Here is a 27,753-nt window from a genome sequence, read left to right on the forward strand (position 1 = left end):
CTATTGGGCCTTTTGCTTTTCTCCAGTAGCTTCTTAAGCTTCTTTAGTGACAGACCACATCAAAAGCATGTTGAAGAAATCCAAGCAGAATATGTTATTTTCCTGGATGCTCACTAACCGCCCCACAGACCTCACAGCACTTTGTGAGCAATGACACCCCAGTATAAAACATATGTTGACTCTACCCCAGTACAGCGATTTCTCAGTCTCTTCACTAATTCTTTAATTTATTTTACCATCTATCAATTTGCCCATTACAGCTGTAAAAGTCCTTGTTCCCTGTCTTTTTTCCCCTCTTCATTAAAAAAAAAGTGTCACATTTGCCACTATTCATTCTCCAGCCAAGAGCCCTTCTTTGTACAGCCCTGTGCTTAAGTACAGGGGTCTGATGGTGTTCAACCTATGCATAGACTCAGAAAGAATATATGAAAGGAAATTCTTAGCATTAAAAGGAACTTAGCATTAAAGCACTGCAGAGCTTACAATGTGAATGCCCACAGCCAGGAAAAAACCACAACAGAGTAAGTTAGGTGTTGGTGGAATCTTTCATATCGAATTCCTTTGGGATGCAACCTGGTAGACCAAATATTAAGTGTAGCTTACACAAAAACTGCTGAGGTCTTCTTTAAGGCTTTTTCAGACCATGAGCATAAGTAACTTAAGGTATTAATCTTTTAATTTTTGTGTATATTATTTACTATAATAATAAATGGTATTATATAGTAGAACTATTCTAAATACATATTTTTATACAATGTCCTATATATATCTTTTCTACAGACACAGAGAAATACTAATAATTTGCTTTGCTTTTGAAGGCTTTTTAATTGACGAAAGGCAGTGAAGGGTTATAAAGTGGACAAAAGCTGTGTCTGCTTGAGAGACAATTCCTATTATACTACCATGATAAGTTTTACAAATGCTGACTACCTTTTTCTCCTGATGTCAAGGAGGCTGTGAGTAAAGGAAACCAATTAGATTACTTTATAATACTGCTTCTTTGAGTCTGGTAAAACTAAATGTGTTTTCTACCTAAGCATGACATTTAGTAATAATTTTAGTCTAATGGGAGCAAGAGCTAAATCTAAGAAGAACAGCAAGGAGTGATTGATTATGACTTATCACTTCTCAATTTCATCTGTCAGTCATCTATAAGGAATTGCTATATTCACTGTTAAGTAGCCTAGTAATTAGCTCAGTTTGATTTTGATCCATTTTAATTTCTTAGGGGTAATTGTGAATATTTTACATTATACAGTATTAATGTTGTTGACATCTAAGCAGACGGATACAGTAACACAAGCTCAGCAGTAACTTCTGCTATGAGCTCTAAATACGTTGAACTTCCATTTGCCATTGCTGGGCAAGTCCTTAGACTCCTTCAAGTAGCAGAAGGTCATTGCACAGTTAAATGGGGACAGAACTGATACCAAAAACATACTAATTATGACCTGTCCAAGTATTTTTCAACTGACTGGCATGGGAGAATGGTACTTGGTTGAGGATGACTATTGTGGGTGTCCTGCTAAGGTGCCACCTACTTATTACTCTGACAAATACCAAGAAATAACAATGCAAGTACTTCTTTTTTTGACAGGTAACTTTATTAATAATGGTCTTGGATCTGTCGCGCCTGTCAATCAGGCGCCAGTCTTTTTTCACACTCTGCGAGACTTTCTGGAGGATAAACTAGAAAGACATAAAGTTAGTTGAAGCTACTAAGACACACATTGAAGGCGGGTCTATTTTGGAGGGTTTTTTTTTCTTTTTTGTTTTTAAACAGAAGTTTCCATGAATGTGTGCCAAAAAAACTTAAATACATTGAGAAATACAGTAGAAAGACTATATTTACAGTCAATTATAATGGGCACTGCCAACATATCCAATAACAAAAATAAAACAAAAACTTTTTTCATGTTTCTTTCATGCTTTTTTTGTCACAGAGATTTTTTTTCTTTTTTAAATATGATTTTGTTTTTTAAAAAATACAATAAGGAAATAATTACATTCTTAATATGAGAACATTATCTTACAACATACAGCCTGGGCCAATTAATTCAAAAGTGTCTTTTTAAACAAAACTCGATCCTAAAGTATTCTTCATTTGAAAAATCAAATTGCCACAATCATCTCAATAAAACCAAAACATATTTGACCCCCCCAACATTATCATTTGTTTTCTTTAAAAAAAGCATCACCCATAATAAAAACCCAAACAATTTAAAAAAAGCACCTGGTACAGTTAACAGGAGTTTGTTGAGGAAGCACAAGTGTAACATTTCCTTAAACGACATAGAAATGGTTTAAAATACAAGAGTTTTCCTTTAAAACAAAAGTCATGCTGCTCTATTGATGACTTTGCCTGGCGATCGTGAAATCTAAAACTGGTGAAAATACAAACTTTGTTGCTTTCTATAAAAAAATTGTGCAGCAACAGTGCTCTTCAAGAAAACAGAGTACATTTCACAGCACCAAATGTGGTCTATAGAGAGGTTATTATTTCCCGAGGTTTTTTGTTTTCCTCTGAAATCTTTGGCAGTTACATAGACATGTCACTAATGCAAATTGCGATGGTACCAGTGCACTTACACATTAGAGACATACAATTACAGTACATGCCAGGTCAGGGGCCATGGTGACTTTGTGGAGCCTTTGCTCAAGGAAGGGCAGAAGATGCTTAATTTTGCCTGCTGCAGTGGGTGGTATGGGTGCGAAGGGCACTGTAGGTGATGAGAGCAATCAGCATCTATGGTAGAGCAGAAGGCTCCGGCACCAGGGCTGGGGTTGTGAGCATGGCCCACCACGCCATAATTTTTGTTTGCACATTTCTATCTCAGGCATGGATTAAACCTATTCTTGCCAAGGATTTTTTCTTTCAATGGGATATAGAGGGTGAAAGATAGATAAACAATAGTGAGTAGAGAAGATGAGTGATTTGGCTTTTGACTACTCTGCATTACTTGATGCTGGACCACTTCTTAATGGCAACTGTTACATCATTGCAAACATTGACTAGAAGCCTAATTTGCATCATAAATATGTACAGATATAAATTAAATATTTATTGAAATATACAAATAAATAACTTAATTTGAAATAAAAAGCCTAAATGAACTTACTTTTGCTTCAAATTTGTTTCTGCTAATATTTATGGGAACTTGATACTCTTTAGTCCATAGTCATACAGCACAGAATGTGCCCTTTACTTATAGAGTTAGTAAGTAAGCAGATGACCTAAAATAATATATAAAAAGATCCCGTTTTCAGTGAAAACCACACTGACACTTTTGCTTCCCTAGTGTATCTGCATTCCTGTGACACTTGGTACAAAACATAGTCCCAAGAGGCAAAATGTCTTTTCTCATATTGGAATCCATTTCTATTCTGCTAAGGTCAATGGATCCCTGGCACTAATTGCATTTGGGACCAGCACACAGCCCTGCATTCTAGCAGCTATCAGGTCTTTCTGATAGCTCTTTGCTTTCAAATGCCATCAGCTCCTGTGGGAAGTCCTCTGGCATCCAGCTCAGCTGGGATTCTCAGTGTACCCTTCAGGAGTTACACACACCTATTCTTCAAGGTAGAGACAAACTGTAGGCTGGGCCATGGACCCTTGATAACTACTGTCTTGCCAACTTCTGTTGTTTTAATTATAAGTCTTAATTAATGATCAAGACTCCAGCCCAAACAGCTGTGATTATCTCAAACATATGAGTAGTATTTTAATTTTTTAAATTAAAGTCATTTTCTAGTCCTCAAAGTCGAGGAGGGAAAAATCTTGAGAATGTGATTAAAGGCTCTCCAAAGGCTTAAAAAAAACCCACAGGGGAAAAATTAAAAGAACCCAACTCATTATATGTGTTTTTCCCTCTCTCTCTCCTGATTTTTAAAGCCAATCTTGAGATTTTGAAGGACTTTAGTTGGCAATTTACTGCATTTAAGTTCTCAGGAGTGACATGGATGGAGACAAAGAAGAACAGATTTTTATCATTTTACAGACTAAACCACAAGACACTGTTTCCTAGTAAACAGAAGTGAACACCCATCTGAGAAAAATCCCCAATTATTTCTGAAATCATGTATAAAAGAGTCTGGAAATTACCATCTTTTCAGTCCATTTTCCTCAAAAATAATAGCTGAGGTCTGAAAAAGTGATGGAAACTAAGTACAGCAGTGTTCTATAACTCAAGTTTAACAATACTATATTATAAAAAAACAAAACAAGACTGACTGCATAAGCTATTCTGAATTGCTGTTATCTGTTGAGGATTAATCTCAATTACAATTACACTTTCTCTTTTTCAAAAAGTATAGAAAAGAAGCAGTATCTAAAAATACCTGTTTGCCTTATAAAAAAATCAGGAACAAGTCATAGTTCAACAACATGACCTTTGAAAATGACTGGTACTTCAGAATACTAATAAAGAGAATGTACTAAAATGCATGTTTTTTTTTTTTTTCCAAAGATTGGCAGCTTTTTATCTCCCTATGACAAAAGCATCTGTCTAAAAAGTATCCATGAAATTATTCACAGCTGAGTCGTGTCATCCCATGGTCTTGCACCAGCGTAGAGGACAGTTGCACTGAAGAGCTCCTGTCTTCCTGACCAAGCAAGCCATGCCATTTCTGTGAACACAGTCTTTAGTTTTCTTCTGCCACAAAAACAGCTAACTGCAAAGAGACTGCAAATGAGCAACACTTTGCTCAGCCACCTCTGTGGCATACCTCAAAAGTCAGTTTTAACCTATGAGAGTTATGATTTCACATCAATCTTAATGCACTCGTCTTCAGTGGTGTTCAGTTAACATCGGCAGTCAGTGCTGTTTTAGAAAAGAGAACTTTCAAGTGTGACTTTATGCTCCTTTTAAATTACTGTGGTTGGTTTGGTTCTTTTGGTTTTCATTTTTTCTTTACCAGTGACATTGGAAAAAGAGTTACAGCTAATAAAAAGGGCACACATAGTTACACAGCAATACAGTAGAGGAAATACAGGCAAATTAGCGCCAAGCTACCATCAACTTAACAAAATTATAAAACCTCTTATGTTGTATCGCTTGATACGGCCTTTCAGATGAGTCTTTTGCAGCCTATGTCTTGGTCCATAATGGGTAAGGCCTTTACGGGAAGTGAGTGGTTTTGCTATGTTTATGTTCCGTTTTTCATCTCCCATTCCTGGAAAGAGGGGGAAGAAAAAGATATGGAAAATGTTAGAGAAGTCAGGATATTTTACTGATGTCATCAGATCTGCTAAGCCGAAGCCGGCTGAGGTCAGTAACAGTTTTTCCATTAATTTTGCTGGACCCAGCCTTCTGCCCACAAATTAGTTAGGGAATGCTAACAAGTATGTCCTGATAGTGTCTGTGCGCAGCTTCCGCCCCTCTGCAGCTATATTCAGCAACTAGTGCAGTGCAAATAAGCTGTGTTTGTTTTGTTCAAAGGGTGCTTATGGAGCAAATTCACACACCGCCACTGGTGTGAAGTACTCAGCTGGAGCTGGATAAGGGAGAGGCTGATTTTGCATCTAGGACTTTCTAACTTACTTTCATGAGACAGCAGGAAGCACTTGATTTAGTGGTTAATGCTCCATCCCTGGCAGTGTTCAAAGCCAGGTTGAACAGAGCCTTGGGCAACATGGTCTGGTGTGAGGTGTCCCTGCCTATGGCAGGGGAGTTGGAACTGGATGATCTTAAGGTCCCTTCCAACCTAAACCATTCTATAGTTCTATGGTATCTGTCACAGCTGACAACAAGTGATTGCTTTACTACTTTTCAATTTTTTATTATTAAACTCGTGGCAGACATACATTTCTGTGCCTAAAAAGGACAACTTACTGAGGCAGACAGACTTACAGGCAGGGTAAAAAAAAAACAAGTTAGTTTACATTGCATTTGTTTCCTATATACATAATCTAAGTTGAGGTATTGCTTGTCAAGTTAAAGAAATCACTTTGCATTTCTGTGCCTCAGTTTCCCCACATGCTAGCTGAGGACAATGACACCTACCATCCACAGCAAAGCACGTAATCTATAATGCTTTTGCCCATGGCTTGTCCATTTATTGCCATTTCTTCTGCTTCACAAGCAAAGTTTATGGGATCACTATAGCTAAGCACCCAGTTAAATCAAACTTGAGTGATACCTGAAGTATTTCCTAACAGTATTTTGGAGCTGAAGCAGGATGAGCTCAGCTTAGGACATCTGTACTGCACCTATTCCCTGGATCACACACTTACAGCCATCAGGAACTAATGAAGATACAACAGAATTGGCCTTCAGCTAAAGTAATCCCCATGGACCAACCACCCAGCTGCTCCTAGCCAGGCACTGGGGTCTACAGATTCCCACCCAGCTACTCTGCAGGCAGCCTGCTGACTTGGCTCCAACCTGAATTCCAGAATTTAACACTCATTCCATAACATTTAAGAGCTCTGACTGAAAACCATTACTTATGCATGTAAATATCTGTTTCGCCTGTTGAAAGCAGTAACAGCATTAGTTTGGCTCAACAGCTGCATAACCATGACACCTCGTCAACCATTGTAAAGCAGCAGTAAAGGTCACAGTTGGTGGCTGCTTTAGCAATAGAAGAATAAAATACCTTGGGTTTAAGCTGGTAGTTAATAATTTATTTAATTTTTTGTCTTGTGGCTTTGGGCGTTTTATTTCTTCATTTAAATAGTGCTTTTATTAAAATACAATATATTTAACATATGCCATTTTACAATTCAAATTATGGTAAAGCTAACCTTAAAACAGTAAAGTATTGGTAAAAACTAGACTTCTTTAAAAAGGCTATTAATGTATATTCCCTATGTACACACTACCAAAGCTATAAAGGAAGTACTTGGCTAAGCAATTGGGAGGAGAATTTTCTTAAGCGTTAAATAAGACCTGAAAGCAGTAGCTTCTTTTGCAGGTGCAGAAGGATATTTTCCTTTGTTTCCATTTCTCCAGCAGGCTCATGCCAGTAAAAGAATGTTTAAGTCAACACTGAAAGCCTGACTGGAAGCTGGGAAACTGGGAGAGCTCCTTTTCTTTTCCAGTCCCTTAACATAAACAAAATATAAGCTGCTGACATTCACCAGTCCACCAGTTTTGAAAACAAATCAGAAATAATCATTGACGTTTCCTTCCTGCACATAACAATTTTGGCTTAGTAATTCATTTGAAATGTGAAATGTTTAAATAATTGTTTTTCTTGTATAGCAAGGATATTTGGACCAGTTTACTTCTCTAGGAATGCTAATGCCTAATACAGCTTTCCATATTTTAATACAGTCTCCATTTCCAGCCAAGTAGAGATTAACAAAATTGCAATTAAAATGCTTTCTGACTTCTTAAAAATGTATTATTACTTTCTAAAAAAAAAAATAAAAGCACAAGTTACAAATAGAAAAGTTATAAAAAAAGTATGCATATATATGTATATGTACAGCATATGTACGTTCTAAATGTGTCCACTTGCTTCTCTATTTCCTTCTTATGTCAGTGCATCATTGAGGAGAGAGATTTTGATGGAGCAGCTCCCTAACCCACTGTCTCAGGTGCTTCTACCCTAGCAGAAGAGCAGTGCAGTGCTGTGGGCTCATTAGCACGGTGGTGATGTGAGGGTGGCTGCGAACACGAGGCTGGCTGGTGACAGACTCAGCACCTTCGTGCAAGGAAAGAGCAAGAAGGGAGGCACTCAGTGCATTCAAATCCATACTAGGCAGAAAAAAAGTAAAATCTGACATTTTGAATGCTTATACAACTCCCTCATAACACTGGGAGATTTGCCAGTTGCTGAAGATGCAAGCGCAAGCACAGACATGAAATCTGTTTCACTCCCACATATTGCACTGACATCCAAGCGTGGAGAGCCAAGTTCTGCTCTGGGATACTCACGTGTGACGCCCTTAGCCACATCTATAAAGCCTGGCTCACTCGTAACTGCAAAAGGCCAAAAGAATTGAGAGCCAAATTCCACCCTCGCACATGTACAGTTACCTCCCCCCTAGTAGTGGGGTGTGCTGCAGATGCATACCTGATGGCAGACTTTGGCTGCAGCTCCTTGCAGCCTGTGCTGCACTATCTAATTCAGCAAAATTTCACTCAATATTTAGTGCATGAGGTTTTAGGAAAAAGCTGTTAAAGCTAAATTGGATACTTTGAGTTGTTTTTCCCAGGATGGGAATTATGCTTAGTAGCTCCATATCCTTTTTAATTAGCCTAATCTTATACCCAAGATTCCTCTACAAAAGAGCTTGACCAAACTATCACGCTATCCAAAGCACAGCAATATCAAACAGCACAGCAGGGTTTTTCCTGTATTGTATATACTGAGCATAAAAAATGTACTACAGCTGGAAAGTATTCTTTACACCAAAAATGTTTAGGTTTTTATAGTGCCTTGGTTTCTCCCACTGTACAGATTAAATGGTTGGCTTTAATGTGCCTGTCCAGTGGGTAGCACAAATACACATTCATTTTGTAAGAAAGAATTGTGCTCTGCTAGACCACATTCCCTGTGCTAACATGGAAATGTAAGACAAAGTGTACCATTAGAGATGGTATCTTTATGAGACAAATTAGGTTATAATTTGAATAAGCTTTAGAGCACATGAATCCTTCTTCGGGTTTGAAAATCAAGCAGCTAACTTCCAAGTTAAATAGAACTGAAACCTATTATGTTGAGTGTGACTGTTCTTGGTTGAATTTAAATGAACCTGGCTAACTGGCAGAAAAAACAGGTGATGCCCATGAAAAGGATGGAGGAAGGTCTCACATAAGGCATAGCAGGAGAAGTAATTTATGGCCTGGGCAATGTAGAGAGGTTAAATAGGCTGAGGGGAGAGGAAATAGAGACATTAGGATGTGCCAGAAAACCAAATCATTTGAGATAATGTTTTTAAATTATCTACTATATTTAGCTGCCCTCTCTCCTTTTCCCCATAAGCAAATAAATTTTTCTAAAGGAGTAAGAAAAAGAACAAAAAGAGAAAATTAAACATAAGTGTTCTCACCTTTGCTTTTCGAAGGACATGGCCTCGACATGGAGAATTATTTGAGGAGGGAGGTCGCTTTAGAGCTGCTGCGCTGTTCACAGGTATTGAGCATTCAGTATCACTGGTATCACAACTGGAGATTGGGGAGTTTTCCAAAGTTCGGTGCTTGAAAATTGGAGACTAATGAAGAGTGGAAAGCCTACAATGAGTTTCCTTCAAGTAGTCACATGGGCAATATTTTCAATCTACACTTAGAACTGTAGGATGTTTTTAAAGGAGACCATATTCATAATAAAGATGGATAGATGAAAAAGACATTAGTACAAAGAAAACAAAACAAAGTGTATATTTTGTGATGAAAATCAAAATTTGTTTTCTGTGATCAAACAACATTGGGTTATCTGAAGGAATGGACACATTCCTCTCTGATCCTTCTGATGGCTGCATCTGACACAGATCTATAGCATAAGCCAGGACTGCCATGATCCATTATGAACATGTGAGATGCAGCCCTTGCAAAGGGTGACAATGATTAACAGCACAAGTAGTCTCCATCACTGCACAATGACTTGGTACATTTAAATCTTGCTGGACTGGAGCAAAATCTCAGTTCATGCACTTTTACAATCACTGAGGACAATGAGGTGTCAGCTTTTGCATGTTATGCTAACACACACTGCCTATGATTCCCATATCTATCTGCTTCCTCCTGCTGTAGAAAGTACACCAGATTTAGGTAAAGAACGCAAATAAGGCATTTAGTTAGTTCTGCTCTTATTTCCTGGGCTTAATAAACCTTTCGAGAACACTCAGGTCCCACTCATTTCATGGAACTGAGAACAGAGAGTACTCCCAGAACATGGTACTAGGATTTGAGCTTTTAATGCCTTTGCATACCTGTGGGCTTGATGTTCCTGATTTGGGCTCGATAGCCAAGCCCAGTGTGATGCCACCAGCCAAGGCTTTCTTAAGGCTCTCCTTCACCTCGGTCAGTTCTAGCTCCAGGTTTACACGTTCAGCCTCCTTCTGTTTACACTCCTCTTCCAACTTCTTCAACTTGTCTTCAAGAATCACTTGGGTCTTCCTGCCTGTCACCCACAGAGATGTTATTATTTCAATTAGAAGCTTAAATTGACAATTGCAGAAATTATTTTCTTTAAAAACATAAGGAACAAGGTCCCTAAATGTCAGAGACATCACAAAAAAGTTACATACTTTGTAAAAACCACTTTTTTTTTTCATGTAAAACATTTAACAACTGAAATAAGATACTTTCCTTCAGGTGCCTTAGCTAGATTTCTAGTCTCGTTTCAAATCAGTATTTTTTCTGTTATTTTTCCATGTCATGACAATATAGTTAGCCAGTCACAATAAAATTATTCCCATGTTCTGCTTGTCTGAAATCCACATCAGTGTAATTTCATAAGTGCGTATGTACATATATACACACATATATAAAAATATGTATATAAGTATGTAAATCTATAGATACACTGTATAAATACATACATACACATTATGTATTTATGCAATATTTACATTATATTTAGAAAGCAAATATAGACATCACACAGTATTGTTTAACATCAAAACCAAACCTCCTGTAGTGGCTTATCTTCAGCACACAGTGCAGAGCTGTTTGGATAATTAAGCCTATCTAGGGCAGAGTCGAGCACAGAATAGAACCTCATACCAGCATTGACTTCAATGGCAGCACGTAGATCTTTTCTTTCTTTTCGGAGCTGGGCCAGCCTATTCCGGAGTGCCTCTTTCTTCTTTAGCAGCTCCTCCTCTTTGCTTTGTAACCTCTTTGCATCTGCCTCCACACGATTCTTGCCATATTTGTACTGCTCCGCATCTGTATGCATTAGATTGTAGTTATTTATAGTCCAAATTAACAGAAAACCTCTAAACTATTCCAAGACTGAACACCACACAAAGCACGTCATGGCTTGAGAGGCCAGTTTGCCATCCCTCTTCCACTGGATTTTTCTCAAGGGCCGTGATTCCAGCTGAGTTCTTCAGCATAGCTACAGAAATGATAAAGGATAGTGTTTTCTCTTTTACGTGGGTGAGATGATAAATACCAATTACTTTACTGTACCTTGGTTTTCAAAATTGGCCTTGCCTTTGTCTGTAGTTCAAAGGAAGGAAAGGAGGCTCCTCCTTAGCTCTGAACCCTTGATTTTTAATTGGAAGGGGTCAGAGGAAACACACACATTTGTCCTTTTGCCTGGTTTCCATTCCTACTTCAAGTGCTTAAAGCACGTCTTTTTTCACCAGACATAAAACAATATAAACATGTTCTCACTTTTTGATACTTGAGAGTTTTCTTTTTCTTTTTGTAATTTGCCATATAAATGCTTTCATTTCATGGCTCACATGTATTTGTAGTCTAGCTTATATCACAGCCCCTCTATACCTCTGCTCCAGTTGCAGACTCAAAGAAAATAGGTCAGCTAACAGATCACTTTGTCTGTCTGCATATCTAAAGGCAAACTCAAGGACACTAGACCATTCCTGATAAGTAGCTTTAGTTGGTCTTTGGTAACCGAGATGCCTTTACTCCCACAACTATCTTTTCCAGTACCAATTGACCTGCATGGTTAGAAAGACACATACTTTTTTTCCTAAAGCTTAACCCAAGTTTCTCTTGTTGCCATTAAATCCATGAATTCTTAAAAATTCATAACGGGATTAAAAAACCACATTCATCCCTTCTCTAGAAGAAGCTATGCTTTTGACTCCATATTTAAAAAATACAATTACAGCACATTTTTGGCCTTGTCTTCTTTACACAAAGCAATCCCTGTTGGGAATGTCCTAGAAGCAATCAACCTACCCAGAAGAACCCTCTTTCTGAACATGCCACTCATCAACTGTAATCTCCTCACCGCAAGAATGCTTTTGGGCTGTGTGGTTGTCTTTGTTATTTTGTTGTACTGTGTTATACTGTTTTCTTTTTCATAAGTGATAGGAGTAAGTCTACTTTTGAGCAACATAATGTTCTCATGTCTCTGCCAGATCCTCATCCTCCTCATCCAACTGTTAGCTGACTCTTTCCCCCAAATGAAGAATCGTTCATTTTAAAGGATATTTTGAAGGATAAAAAATCATTACCCTTTTTTGTTTTCTTGCTGCCCTCATGACTTTGCAGCCATGGGTCCACATTTCATATTTATCATTCTTGACATGACAGCCTTTTATCTTGGGGCATGGATGGAGTAGTAATGAGTCATCAATGAACACAATATCTCCTTTCAAAGTCTTAGTGGGTAGCTTCTGCTCAGCCTCTCAGCCACAGAAGAACCACAGTGGTTCTTTATCTTGTTTGCTAAGACGACAGCTATTTTGGGTATCCTCATGACCACACTCACAAGTGAGGCAGCAGTGAGGAATGATACTTACTGGATGCAGTGCGTTTCACACATGACACCGATTCAGATTTCTTTGGCTGGCTATTTAAAGTTCTCCCTTTTCCGGTGATGCCATTAGCAGTCGCAGGAGGCTTCTTGCCTTTAAACTGTTTGAAAACAAAATTACAAATGGGCTCCAGCTATTCCTGTGCCACTGGCATTACAATCACCCTTGCATCAAGGGCAAAGCTTGACAAAAAGACACCTGCTCAGAGAGCTATAATAGAGAGCACTAATAGAGAGCACTGATTGAGCTGGAGATGGTGCTTCCTCCAGAGATGTAGTCTCTGTAAGCTGCCTGCTCAGTGGGAACCACACATGCAGCAATCACAGGAAAACCAGGGGACGAACTCCCCATCACTGGTGGCATCTCAGTCTACAAGTTATCTAAAACTCTTACATTTACTGTGTTAAGAAAGCCATTGTGAGGCAGAAAAGCTGTACCTTTGAATAATTTTATATAGTAAAGCTTCCTGAAACACAAGCTTGTTAGAGTTACTTTCATATAGAAAAAACACAACGGGTTTGCCACACAAAAATTCAACATTATTTCTTATGTACTCTATGACCTCACCATACTTGTGCTACATGTTTGGGTTTTTTTTAAACCATATAATTATTACACATTTTTAAATGTTAGGAGTTAACACATCAATTTCCTCTTATACAACCTCTACCTACTAATTTCAAGTTTTTCTTACTTAAAAAATCTCTCACACAATGGTCAGACAAGCTCTAAAGATTACTAGAAACAGCACATTTCATGCCAAAGGGGAGTCCATTTAGAGGACTCCCCTGGAATGAACTGAACCTTGGGAAGAGCCACACTTTCTGTGTCCACCCTCAGAAAGCAGCATAGACATAGGCTTAGGTTTTTTTTATGGGCAGAAAATAACAGGCAGTAATTTAAATATGTTATATACACACTACATACAATATTATTTAATGCATATATCTATAATATATGAAATGATACATATGTATATTCACTATATATATAACATAGTATTTACAATATACAGATCAGTAAAATTCTAGAAAGGCAAATTTGCTGTCACAGCTAGGTCATACTTCACTTTTCTTTTTCTCATGACTCCCTAAGGCAACAGAAGGCGGCTAGAGATGCATTCAGGCTGGGATTAGAAGGTCACATCTATTTTTTTGTTATTATCCACAATCTGCAAATCATCAAGAACTTGTGAGGAAAGCCTTTCCCAGGCACTGATATTTCCACAACAGATTTTACAACTTAGCAAACTTAAGCTGCATTTGCAGTCGTGCTCATGCCTAAACTCCAAGTGCTTCAGTTTTGTCTTTAGCACTAAGGGACAAAAATAGCCCAGGGCTCTTAAGATGACAACCAGATAAACAGAACAGCCAAAAAATAAAATATGCTTTGTGAAGTATTAAATAGTACAGTACCTGTGAGCCAGATCCCCTCCCCACAGCAGAGGTATTAGTGACAGACTGAGCAGAAGACAGATTGGATAAGACAGGGTATTTGTAATGGTTAGAGGAGAGTTTGTCAGTAGATGACAACCTATTGGGTTTTCTGTCAGCTGGCGGATAGCGTGCAAAGATTTTTGGAGACGGCAAGTTATCGTACAGGCCTGCGTTATCATAAAGCATTTCTTCTCCAATGTTCCTGCTACGAGAATGAAAGCCATCTTCTGGTTCCCACTGCAACACACACACTTTGGCAGTTAGTAAACAATACACCATGCAGAACTTCCTAAGTGAAATTGAAACATTAGTAATTCCTTTGACCATAGCAAGTGCTTGGTGCTTAGCAAGCATATGCTCATTGCTTACACTTGAGTCAAACTATTTAGAAAGGAGAGGAGGACACAGTGTGGAAAGGAAGCGTTGCATTACATCATAGCTCATAGTCTCAGTCCTGTGCATTTTCCATAGTATGAGCAAACTGGTACTATCCTATCACCCTTTGGGTAGGTGGGTTGGAACTAGATGGTCTTAACGTTCTTTTCAACCCTAACCATTCTCTGATTCTCCGAGTTATTTGCTGCACCTTCAGCTGTTAGCTCTAGCACTGAGAAGGCATAAGCTGTGTTAACAGAGGGATACTCACAGTCTACACAGATGAATCTGTGGGATTACATCTGGTACATGAGTTGTTAAAAGTAATATGGCCTAACAGTTAGCAGAAACCAAGAGGGTTTTACTGGTGTTTTTTCCTCTTTCTTTAGACTATATGTCTTTCTAGTGAATACCAGCTGTTGGTACACTAGCATTACATTTTATTTGCTGGAGAATTATTATTCTGAGCTAACCAGCAAAAATACCTACAGGCCAATCCTTCTTCTTTTTTTTTTTCTTTTCAGAAAGATGGAAAGCTCAACTCAGTCATTCATTAAATTAATCTTAAAAGAAACCAATTCAGTTGCCAAATATCCTTCCTTAATCCATCCTGGCTGTGGCAGTACACTACTCATACAAAGGCATGAGCACATCCACACATCAAAGCACTACACATACAGACTTACTCACCACACATGTGGTTGTGTGTTATTCCCAAGAGGGGCTTTGTACCATCTTTCTGAGATTACTAAGTCAGAGGACTGAACTTGCAGTCCACTTCACACTTTAAAACTCTGAATTTCTCTTTAGTCTAGCCTTAGTGGAGGCCTTTATTAAGCAGCTCAAATCAAGAGCTGACACAGGTTGTAGCTCCCCTGTAAATCTTCCTGAGTACCATATATTGCCATGGGTTAACATCCACTATGTGTTAAACCCTATTACACATCTGCCTACGATCAGTTTATGAAGATCGAAGTGACCACTGTGATCTTCCTTTGGGGTGGGCAGTACCTGCTGCCATGAGGAATGCAGGCCCAGGGACTGAAAAGTATTTGGGTTTTGTTCAACTGACACCAAAATATGCCTTGTGTAACTAAGTCCTTCACTTTGCCAGGTCCAGTGTGATCTAAAAAATACCCCCTCAAGTGAGTATTATATTCAAGGACTTGGCAACAAATTGTCTACAGGCAACTGCTTTCTCACGTTGGCTCACGTGCAGGTTAATGTAAACAAGATGTCCCACACCCCTCATACTCTGTAGGTGTGAGAAGTTTGCAGCCCCAAATCAAAAAAATGGGAATTCATTTGGAAACTGCCCAGTGGGGCTTTTTAGATAATATAATTTTCAGATGTCCATGCGCTCAACACATGCAAACCATTTGTTCTGTGCAAATTCAATTCTTACCGATCCATTTATGCAGGGAACATCATCATAATGAAGTGCCATTCCACTCGGACAGGCGTAGCCATTGGCAGTGCTTCCCCGATACGGATTTGTAGATATAACCCTTCTGTTCATGAAACTGAAAACAGAAAAGAAAATACAATAAACCCCAGCACTTAAACCTAGTTCTAAATGATGATTCAGTGGTATATTCCTTGTATCTGATTATGTAGCCTGGAAGCACATATTTTCTCACTTTCTGCAGCATAGTTTTCCTTCTTTTGCTACTCACATGTCACTGATAGCAGCCAGTATTACAACATATGTTCCTCTACTCCATTCTTACAGTGGGGATACAACTGTGTGAAAGCCAAGAGGGCAACAGCTGTAACTGCTCAGTGGCATGTTTACATGGGAACCTGCTGTTATAAACCAGTTTGCCAGTGTCCCATAAAAGTTCCCTTGTTGTCTGCACTGGGAAGAAGCAGGTGTTTCTGGGTGCATGCATGCTCGGGGGATGTGAACTTAGAAACTGGGAGAAACAAGAATCAAATCCAGAAAAAAAAAAAAGTAAAAAAAAAAAAAGTGGAATTCTAAGTTAGCATCTCTAAAAAACTTGCTGAATAATTACTTTCTTAAAATCTGGGATTTTTTCTTTTCCAGATCAAAACTTTTGGCTGGATAGAATGTGCATAATGGCACTATGCTTCCCAACTCTGTCTGGGTAATCGCTCATGCAAATACACTATATGCTCATTCTTGCTGTGGTTCACATGGTGTATCTGAGTCCTCTGGAAACTTCAAAAAAGCTTTTTTTTTTTTGTTTTATTTTCTTTTATATATTTTATTTTATTTTTTTCCCTCCTGTCTCCCCAAAACTCAACCCTGTAGCTTGTTTTACTGCAATTCTGCAGAACACATGCAAGATATCATAGACTACTTTGGCTTTTCCAAGATCAAACAATGCAGAAAACGCAGAATCACGCCCAATAGCGATAACAACCCCAAGGGTCAGTTTTCCTTTGTAGCAACAGATGAAATTAAATGAGATATAGAGTGAGATTCCAAATAATTCCTACAGCTTCAGGTGTACGTCAATGGGAAAACAAAGCTTTCCATCCCAAACAATGGAACTATTCAGACCCTGTGCTGACATTCATAAAATATGATAAAGCACTCCTAAAGTAGAGAGGGTCTTCCATAGCGCTGGCCGGAGCTCAAGAATGCAGTGGTTTCAACAGTTGCTTTCTTTTGGCTAGTCTATTGAATTTCTCATTCAGAGGGAGACAGACCTCATCCAACTGCAGCTCACCTGAGCTGCAGGAGACCCGGGCTCACAGGAGGGACAAACCTGCCCAGTTCAGTGTGAGCCTTTCAGGGCAGTGCAGAGATGGAACAACCATTAGACCATTAGAAGCTTTTCTTACTTCAAACAACCAAACAAAACACCAAGATAAATTCCATGATTAAATAATGTTTTTAACATTATCGTATTTCACACTTCATTAGATATTATTAAATGGCTGCACTTGTTTACCATTCCTCTTAACGAAGAACATTACTCAAGTGTTTCTGGTTAGTCTGAAGGAATGCATTTGGGGTTGCTATTGTACTTCTTTCTATTCAAGTAGCTTAAAGGAGTGATCCATAATAACTAGGTCTGAACACTGGGCTATCCATTTACGAGATCTGATAACATCTGTAGTAATTCCACCACCAAAGGAAACTAATATTTATCTCAGTATCTGCAAACACTTCACAAGCATTATTTCACTAAGACTCATTAATCCTGTTTACAGATGCATTCGTGCAATTTAATTGTATTGTGAAACTGCTAGAGGGGAAAGGAAATAGAAAAAACCTGCTTGGAAGCATTTTTCCTTCAGCCTTTCTTAGATACCTAACCATTTAGATGAAGAAAATTGATGGCACTATTAATGAAGAGCTGATCGTTTTGCAAAGTATCAGTCTCAGGAAACAAATAACCAATAATCCAAAGTGAATGTGTGATAATCAAAGCTTTAATGGTAACTGCAGTGAATTTGGAATACTGATATTCATTCTATAAAGGGCAACAATACTATTTTACCAACGCTTCAGTACCATTGTAATTTCTCCTCATTTTCTAGGAGTAGTTGAAAATCAGCAGCTACTCCAGTTGCTTATCAACAAGCTCTTACAGCCTTTTAAAGACACCCAATGAATTTTAACTAATTCTTAATAGGGGAATTCTGCTATTTTGCAAGTTGTTTGACATTCCTTTCTAACATGTGGTCTAGTTGCGTATGTTTTTTCACTTGGCTCCAATTAATATCACATTTGCTCAGGAAAGGAAAGCCATGCAGTATTCAGGGGAAAAGGTTTCCATTCTATTTCTTTCTTAAATGTGGTTATTGCTAGATGCTGACTGAAGCGAAAATACATGTCACCACAGGATAAACTTTTTGAGCCCTGCTAACTTCAAAACAAATATTCACATGAGTCTGTAAGCTAAGTGCATTTTGATTCTATCAAAATTATCTGTTTTTCACAAAACTGGGCTTGTGGTAACACCAAGTCACTTTGATTTCTACCAGAAGTCATTCAAACCAGGTCCTGAATGAATGGAGCTGCACATTTTCCCTCCTTAAAGCTCTTTTAATACCTTGCCAACAGCAGAAGCATCTTCTTTTGGAAAACACCTATGGAATGTGATTCTCTAATGTATTAAGTCACACACATGACAAATTTGTGTTTGGGGTCTCAATTTGCAGTGAGGGGTGACACCTTTGCAGGCTGTCGTCTCAGGCCACCCACTTTCTGACCATGGGAAATCAAAGGGAACTTCTGTATGAGGGCATTCCAACTCTCCTAACTGTTCCTTCACTCCTGTTTCTAAACAACCTCATTTACCCATGGAAAAATGACAGTCTTTTCCACCAAAGACTGCTTTAATGCTAACCTGATTTGAACATGTAAATCACTATACATGCTAAGTGTGCAATACTTTTATGAGCACGGAATCAGTAATGGGGAATTCACAGCACTGATTTGCAATTTAAACTGTTTCTGTGCTGTGCTGTAGACACCTTCCCAATTTCCACCTCCAAAATCAAAACCCAGAATTTAATTGGACTGGGGTGAGCTTGATGAAGTTTTTAATTAATCATAAAGAACTTGAAAAGGAAACACTGAGAATATGGCATTCCAAGAGTCAAATTTGTCGTACATTTTTAGTGTACAGCATATATTGGCCCATATATCCTGTATATGTTGGCTATGTGTACAGCAAATACAGCCAATAGATAAAAAAGAACTATGTAGCTGCATATTTCAGCATATTTGTTCCCTTCCAGGGATACTTCTAAGAGTTCAGGCAAAGTAAAAGATTAAAATGTAGCATCTGATGAGGAAACTTACTGCAAAAAGGAGTAAAAATGTGAGTAAAGTTGGAGTGCCTGTATCTTTTACAGAACTTTTACAGGATGCCAACACCATAATCATAAACACATCTAACATGATGTGATGCTGAAACACTTCGTAAGTTCAATATCTGGCAATGGGGGAGGTGGATTTTGATAAGCTGTGTTGGCACTGGGGTTAACATGCAGATATAAATTCTTAGAGCACTGGAAATGCTTCTCACCAGAAGGTTTGTTTGGCAGCCTGAATGACGCTTGCAGTCATTTCCACATCAATGTAGTCATAGTGCAGAGCTCCAGGGTCTGTTGATGACCCCGTTTCCGCCAGCAAAATTCCTATCCATCTGCCCATGTCTTCAGAGGAGGATGCCTGTGAGGAGAGGGTAAGAACGTAGGTCAGGTCTTTACTCTGCCACTGAGCTAAGGATTATTGCAAAAAGGCACATTCTTCTTTTCTTTGCTGACAAATTGCTACCATATTTTACAAGAGGCTCTGGTTTCTCTCTGCTGAACTCCTAAAAACATCAGCATTTCTTGTTAAATCTTCTTTGCTAGAAGGAGCGCATATTTAGTAAGCTATGTGCTCATCAGTTATGATGCAATACAAAGTGGGCAATCTCCAAAAAAGAAGAGAAATAATTGTTTAAGGCTAGCGGATTTACATTCAAGTCATGTTTATTTTAGACTTAAGAAAATTGAAAGCTATAACAGAATTGTTTTCCTCTGCTAGGCTGGAGGCCTTCAGTTTGCATGAATTCTGAAAAGAAAATAGTGCTAAGTAGAAACGAGGAGACGGGCAGAAAGAACAAAATAGTGGAAGAGAGTTTAACGTAGTTTTTGAAAAATACCACTAAATTTGTCTAGATGATAGAATTCATTTCCATAATGGCACAAGTAAAGACATGAATACTATTAAAATAATTTTAAAGTTTTCATATTTTGCTTCAAGTCACCAATTCAAAAGTTAAACATTAGCAAGATAAATAATGGAAAAAAGAGGGGGTGGAGAGGAAACTGGGCAGTTTCCAAATTTCCTGTTCTTTTTAAATATTTCATTGCTTTTCACAGTTGAACTGCTCTCTATTTTTTTCAACTCCTCTGAACTGCTCACATATAACAGGCCTAGTTGCAAGGTCTGAAGCTTGATGTGACCTGCAGTCAGAAACCCAACACTGTCAAAGTGTCCATACAACCATTAAAAGCAAAAAGCTGTCTCCATCTATAACTTCATTATAGTATCATAGAATAGTTAGGGTTGGAAAGGACCTCAAGATCATCTAGTTCCAACCCCCCTGCCGTGGACAGGGATACCTCACACTAAACCATCCCACCCAAGGCTTCGTCCAACCTGGCCTTGAACCCCGTCAGGGATGGAGGATTCACAACTTCTTTGGGCAACCCATTCCAGTGCCTCACCACCCTCACAGTAAAGGACTTCTTCCTTATATCCAACCTAAACTTCCCCACGTCTTTTCATTTCAGCTTTCAAACTATGATAACTGAAGCCCCTCAAAAAATCCTGACCCACCTAAGAGATGGATTTATGACCTTCTTAGTGGAAAGAGTGTGCTAGTGTGTATATATGCAGTGTATCAAGAGACTCACCAGATTGCTGGCACACTGTATTTCTCACTGCAGAATTACCTCAATACAGATACAGACTGAACAAAAGCAGTTCACATAAGCAGCAGACAAACAAGAGTTAATAGCTCTAGAGTTCCCATCAACAGTGACACATTATTTAATTATTTGCTAAGCTATTTACCCAAAGTAATTATATCCCTGATGTAAAAGTGTGCCTAGACAAGGAGCAGGGATATTTTAGTAGCAGGTCAAGGGAAGGTCAGTGTGGAGGAAAGCATTTTACTGAGAAGATTTCTGAACTGCATTAAATTTCAGCTCTCTCTTTGCTGACAACTCTTAATGTTTCTCTTCTTTTTCCAGTATTTATTATACAACTGTGCAATAATATTATTCCAAAGATACTTTTTTTTTTTTTTTTTTAATGACCAAGTTGTAAGAAAGTGCTTCTCTAATACAGTTTGTGGGTGTTCCTACAAGTCATAGCCATTAGCAATCACCACACCTCGAGCACAGCAACTTCCTGCCCATTTCGGAGCAGGCGGAAGGTCAAAGGATGCTTCGAATCCAGCCCCAGGATGACTTCACAGCCACGGAGAGGGATAGAAACAATGTGCGTCTTCAGATCTGTCCTGTCCTTGTGGAAAATGAGCTTATTATCTTTCACTCTGCACCAGCGCTCACGCCAACGGTTATTTGAGAGCACATTGAGATATCCTGCAATAAAATGAAATGTGAGATATTTTATTCCTGACTTTTTTTGAAAACAAAAAAACAAAACAAAGAAAAAACTTCCTTGTCAGTGTAGTGCTAGCACTTAAACTACTTATTTCTTTTATAATAGAAAGTCCAGATGGGTTTTAGGAAGATGAGTAAATGACCCTGCACCACTTCTTCTAATGAAAGCTTTCACTGTGCCAATAATCTAGGAAAAAGCATACAAAGATGTGGTCCTGCTCATGTGCCAATGGCTGTTCTGTGTTAGTTCCAGCAGCAGCTGGATGAGCAGGAGCATGCCAATCCCTAAGACTTTAGTAAGAATGGGAGAGGGAGAGTGATAAAAAGGTACATATACAACTGATGTGCTCACACAGAAGACCCACTTTCTCCATGGGTAATGCATTTGATAACTGTGGCTGACCAAAATTTGCTGGGAAAATCTCAACTTGCATTATAAAATTAAGTGATGAGCTACCTCCTGTGACATCCAAAATCAGTGTTTTAAAGACCTACATAGCATTGATGCTATAAGTTTTAATTTCTTTCAGAAAGAAGAATGCACGTTTGGTTTGCAACACATTTAAAGCAGAATTTAGAAGATCACTACTGATGGCAATATAAAAAATATTCACATTGATTTACAATTCTGGAAGTAAATGTATGTGAAATTTAGCTAAATTGGAAGACAAAAGTTTAAACAAAGATTATTTTTCTTTCCAGGTTAATACCGGACCCTTAGAACAAATCAAAATTTCATGAAAAAAATTACCCTTTAAAAAAACACTTTTTGTACCATGCTCTGTATCAGATACAGTGTCTAGGCATACAATATCATTAAATGAGCAGTTCTTCCTTCTCTGTCCCATAGCAACAATCATTTCAGACTCAAACATTAATATCAAGACAATTTTCCTGCCTTGAAAAAGAAAAAATGAAACAAACTTCTGCTTCTACATTATAATAGTACATGAATTCTGCATGTTGCTGCTTCCAAACAGGCTATGAGGAAGGAAACAAATGATATCTTGAACAGGCCAAATTTATGTAAAAAAATGTCTTCAGTCTCAGGTCTGATTTTCATTTAATCCTGTTGGATAGCTATCTGTTTGGTTTTCATCGAAACTATGACTTATCATTAATTTTTCTGAGTTTTCCTTCCAGCATTATGGTTCCAATGTCAAAGCTTGATCCAACAGGATATAGCAGATCAGAATTGCGCACATCTTGGAAGGTGCCATAAAAAAGGAGGATGTGCACAACCCTCTGATTTTGGCTCCTTGTGATGATCACACTCTTCAGCTCTTCTCCCCCCTCGTGTAACAAAACCCTGTATAGCTTTGCATTATACTATAATCCCTAGAAATGGAAAAACTTTCACGTGCAAGCCAGCTGGCTTATTTTGGAGTGAGAGTCCTTTTTTTTCAGACAGCACTTGTTTTTCCCCTCTGCTCCCAGCACACCACTTGGAAAAGCTCTTCCAAACCCTCCAACATCAGTCGAACTAAGCAGGATCCCATGCTTTTCCTCCTACATATCCTTATGTAAACCTTCAGCAGATGACATGACCAAAATGGCCTGTGTTCCCTGTTGAGGCATTACCATTTCAGCTTAGCACAGGTGGTCAAAGACCCAGATTCACAGAATCATAGCATCACATATTAGTTAGGGTTGGAAAGGACCTTAAGACCATCTAGTTCCAGCCCCCCCTGCCCTGGGCAGGGATGCCTCACACTAGACCATGTCCAAGGCTTTGTCCAGCCAGGCCGCCTGTTCTTGCTTCCACCTTCTATAAGCTTCTTTTTTTGCTTTTAAGTTTCCTCAGCAGTTCCTTATCCATCCATGGAGGCCTCTTGGCCCATTTCCTTCTTGTCAGGATGCAATGCTCCTGAGCTTGGAGCAGGTGATCCTTGAATATCAACCAACAGTCTTGGGCTCCCCTGCCCTCTAGGGCTTTATCCCATAGAACATTACTGAGCAGGTTCCTGAAGAGGCCAAAGTCTGCTCTCTTGAAGTCCAGGGCAGTGAGCTTGCTGCGTGCCCTTCTCATTGCCCTGAGGATCGCAAACTCCACCATCTCATGATCACTGCAGCCAAGGCTGCCTTAGAGCATCACATTCCCCACCAGCCTCTCAGTGTTGGTGAGCATGAGGTCAAGCATGGCACCTCTCCTTGTCAGTTCCTCTGTCACTTGCAAGATGTTGTAGGGAAGAGCTTTGCCATGACTCCAAGTGCAGGTGGGGTTTAGTTTCCAATCCAGCTGGGTGTCCCCTGCATCCCCACTGGGATTTTCCTTTTGTGCATGGGAGGCAGAGCCTTCTAAAATGTAAAAAACCTTCAACTATGGAACAGCCTCCCAGAGGGCACTGAAATGAGCCAAATTTCTGGTGGTGAGAAACTCTTCAGCAAAGACTTCCTGCAATGACCAGAGCCTAGACACTTAGATATTTTCCTACAAAATCTGCAAGTGATGTTGAGTAGAGCCAAATACAGGCAACAGTAATGGCTATATTTATGTCCATATCCGAAATAATGATAGAAATACTAAGAATTAAATTATACAGCTGTGGTTAACGTCTCACATAATACAGAATAATCAACGGAGTATGAGGGCCCGGAAGTCTGAATTTTAATGGAAGCCAGATGCTTCGGACAACGCATCTGGCTGGACACAGCTTTTCCCAGCTGTTCTTTTGGTTGATAAATCACATCTGTACGTAGCTGATGTATAGACATATATACACACACTTATTTAATCAAAGATTGCTTATGTGAATAATTCCCAAAATGTGACTTGAGAGCCACCTGTGATCTGTGAAGTTCTCACTGGTGGTCATGGATCTGCTTCTTCCACACTGGGCAAGCATCTGTCACACCTCATGTGCCCATTAGTTCTGCCAGCTGCTGCCTAACCACAGATTTCTGTGTTTCCCAAAGTTTTCCTAGTCAGTTTAAGGGGAAAAGGCAAACCCAAATTCAGAATCCAGTGCAATTGCTTCACAGCTTGATTTCTATGAAGCCTCTTTTTGTGAGGGATTGGGAGAAGGGTGGGTTCTCCCTTACTCGCATATGGAAGTGTTACCTAATACTGGAGTACCAAAAGGCAAACAGGAGATAGTAAACACATTGCATTGTTTGAAAATACCAGAGCTGTGAGGACATAAACTAAGTGCATTGCACAAAGTCCTGAATTCTGAGCAAACATTAACAGCTGAGATAGATACAAAATGTAAGTGTTTCTGCATGCCTTTTTGTATACTTACTTGGTGCTCCCAAGCACTATAGCAGTCAAATGGAGTGATCATCATTAGGAGTTAGAGCAGCTTTCTAGAAATCTGTTACTTCATGTAAGTTTTGCCCACAATTAGACAAAATCAAATCACTTTGGCTGAGGCCAGTTGGCTGCTGTCTTGATTGCTATCCCATAGAACCTCACCATGACCCATTATGAAAGACTTGACCCCTTCCTAAGAACTTTTTTCTTCTAATTCCTAGCCTAAATTTATTTTATGGTCCAGCCCATATTCATTTTATATCCATTTGTTTGAAAGCAACTCATTTCTTTCTGCTTTTTGTCCACACTTCTCTTCCCCCTAACCTTTGCAAAGAGCAATGATACTATTTCTGAGCTTCTGCTACCATTTTATTTTAAAAGTCAAGTACTCTTAGTCTCTTTTCAGGTGATAAGCTCTCGATTACTCTACTCCTTTCACAGAATGAGTGCATCCTTCTGATGCTGGGGGAAGAATTACAGCAGTAAAAGAAAATTTAGGGGAATTTCTAGGCTAGAATTTTATAAAATTATAGTCACAATGTGCATTTAAGACTCAAGGAGAAAAATCACTTACCACATGTTGGAACATCTTCTTCAGCTGATGAGGTCTGTTCATCTGTTGAAGGTTTTTTCTTTCCTAAACCAATGATCTTCGTTATTTTTTTCCCTGTTACTTTAGTCACAGTGCCCTTAGCTTCTGGTTTTGAACTTTTTTTCCTCTTCACTATTAAGAAAGCAAAAGTGTGTATTTTAGTGTGTTTTAATCAACCATCAAATAGTGAGAACCTGCATAAAAATAGTAGCTCATTTAGACAATCCTGTGCAAGATGAACATTTGTACAAAAGCTGCAGACTGCAGTGAGATAAACATTATACGCCCTCTCTAACACAGATGCCTATAAATAACCTCTGTGCTATGAAAATCATGGCATTCAGAAGGATAAGAAAAACAAAAATCAAGCACAAATCAATTTAATTTAGTCTAATCAAGCTGCAAGTCTCTTTCCACACTAGTCACCACCTAATTTATCAGTATGACTGAGGTACCTGCATATAAATTTAGCTCATATACACAAGAATAAAAATCCATTCAATCTTTCATTGTTCCTAAACATTCACCTCAAAATACTTCAACAATTATATACACAAGAAAGACAGAGTATGCTTGCCTAGCAAAATACTACTGACATACAATTAAGTTAAGCTACCTTATCACAATGATAACAATGGACCTTTTAGAAAGATGAGACTTATAAATCAACTACTAACAATTAAATTAGTTGGATCAGTATAAGCATTATATTTAAAAGTTGGCACTGTGATCATGAAGTCTTGGCAAGAAAAAGCTCTAACAACGTCCAGCCTATGCTCCTATTAACTCAGTATGATGCTCCTAGTATTATGGCTCTGTGCACTGAGGACTATGTGTATCATTTTTTAAAGTATCTACCTGACTAAAATCCTAACAAACAAATTTAAAAGAAAACCCCAACTTTGTAAGATTAAACAATTAAAAAACAAACCAAAACAGAACAAACAACTTTTTATTTGCAAAATGGAACAAATGAAATAAACCTTCAGAAATTGCATTTAGTGGCCTAATTTGAATTCCCTCAATGGAACAGAAGTCTCTCTGCTAACTGACAGAGTGGTAAAAATATCCATTAACTTGTCCTGATGCATGATTTTGATGAAAAATATCAGTATCCCTGACATATCAACTCCCATTGCAACACAGAACATTTAGTGCTTATGGACTTGTGTAAACTGAGGAAAAAAAAGGACACAATGTTTATATGAGAGATGACTGTATGAACTGATGAATTAGGAAGAATGCATGGGAAATAGAGAAGCAGTTTGGGACTCACAATGGGATAATTTATCATATTTAGTTTAATCATTAGGAATCATGGCACATTGTTTAGAAATGCTGTTTGTAGCCGAGACTGTACACATCTGTCACCTGCTGCATGCAGTGCTGAGGGGGAAAGGCAGCTTTTCAGGTGCAGATAGCTGTTCACCAGCAAACTCCAATATAGCAATGCGTTTGTACAAGAAAGGTCTAATTCTCTATTCCTAAAAAGGGTGCTAACAACTTACATTATGCTCCCTAAACATGCAACCACCTCCTGTGTATAAGGGAGGAAGGCCAGCCATCCCATCTGCTCACATCACCGCCTCCCTAAGTGATGACCTGGATGCAGCACCAGCCTGCAGACAGGTTTCCATCCCACCAGCAGCAGCCAATGACTGTGACTACTGAGTGGGGAGGAGATGAAAAGCATTGAAAAAAGCCAGAGACTGAGGAAAACTCATCTCTCTGAGACAGAAGTCCAAAGGAATCATGAGCATGATTCTCATGAGCATGAACACACACAGTGGAATAAGCCCATTTCAGTGGCAAGGGGTTGTCCTTTCTGTCCTATCTTCCACTCATACTGCTGTTTTATGCTCCTGCAGAACTGAGAGGTAGCAGAAATAAGGCCTTCATGACTTAATCTTTTTGAGTCTGAAGAATATACCGGCAGCTGCCTATCACTGCTTTTTTTTCACAATAGCTTTTTCTTTTCATTTCCTTCCCCATCACAAAACAAGCAGCTGGTTAAGAGCAGCATAGAGGTTGGCCAGTGGGTGATAGCTGGAGACGATAGCTCTCCAGAATCTCCCTTCCCACATGCTCCATTAAGTGTTTCCTATCTATTGCTTAAAAAACAGTGTGACTTCATCCAGAACCCTTTAAGATGATATCAGGGTTATTTCAATCTTTCTGCAGTCATTACTGCATAGTATTTTTATTTCAACATGTTAAAGGTCACAGTTTTCAGAAAGAAATTATATTTTTAATTACCCTTCCTGAGACATCGAAGCTGGTTTTCCAGCAGCACATGATCCATCAGCATGCCTCCTGCAGGGCACTTGAGCCACTAGGCACTTTTGGACATCCTGGACAGCACAGCTTTTGGATCACAGATGTTTGTCAGCAAGTTTCAGAGACTAAAACAGTACCTTGCTTTTTCAAAGCTTAGTAGATTTTATAGGGTGGAATCTGACCGTGTACCACAACTTCTAGAAGCCACAAAGCCTGACATTGTTCCATACTGTTGGGTATGTCAGAGATCTGTATAGTCAGGAAGTGCTGGAAAACGACCCAGGGAGAAGATAAACGGAAATCAGTCAAT

General features: G+C 38.8%; 1 protein-coding gene across 4 annotated transcripts in view; it reads right to left on the reverse strand.

Moving 5' to 3' along the window:
- Window positions 1–1,582: 1,582 nt before the first annotated feature.
- Window positions 1,583–27,753, reverse strand: part of AFAP1 (actin filament associated protein 1) — a 120,741-nt gene continuing 94,570 nt past the window's right edge. For 2 of the 4 annotated variants that reach the window (XM_065659889.1, XM_065659898.1), the window contains exons 9-17: window positions 25,149–25,298; window positions 21,089–21,300; window positions 19,227–19,372; window positions 15,623–15,740; window positions 12,392–12,506; window positions 10,677–10,841; window positions 9,881–10,071; window positions 9,002–9,163; window positions 1,583–5,172 (exon numbers count right to left, since the gene is read on the reverse strand). In XM_065659889.1, coding sequence (XP_065515961.1) covers window positions 5,146–5,172; window positions 9,002–9,163; window positions 9,881–10,071; window positions 10,677–10,841; window positions 12,392–12,506; window positions 15,623–15,740; window positions 19,227–19,372; window positions 21,089–21,300; window positions 25,149–25,298 — 1,286 coding nt within the window. In that variant the 3' untranslated portion in view covers window positions 1,583–5,145. Of the gene's footprint in view, window positions 5,173–7,883; window positions 7,929–9,001; window positions 9,164–9,880; window positions 10,072–10,676; window positions 10,842–12,391; window positions 12,507–13,821; window positions 14,080–15,622; window positions 15,741–19,226; window positions 19,373–21,088; window positions 21,301–25,148; window positions 25,299–27,753 lie in introns of all 4 variants that reach the window. The other 2 variants (XM_065659907.1, XM_065659916.1) reach the window with 2 other exon arrangements.

The sequence above is a fragment of the Lathamus discolor genome, chromosome 1, assembly GCF_037157495.1.
Source record: "Lathamus discolor isolate bLatDis1 chromosome 1, bLatDis1.hap1, whole genome shotgun sequence".
NCBI classification, from domain to species: Eukaryota; Metazoa; Chordata; class Aves; order Psittaciformes; family Psittacidae; genus Lathamus; species Lathamus discolor.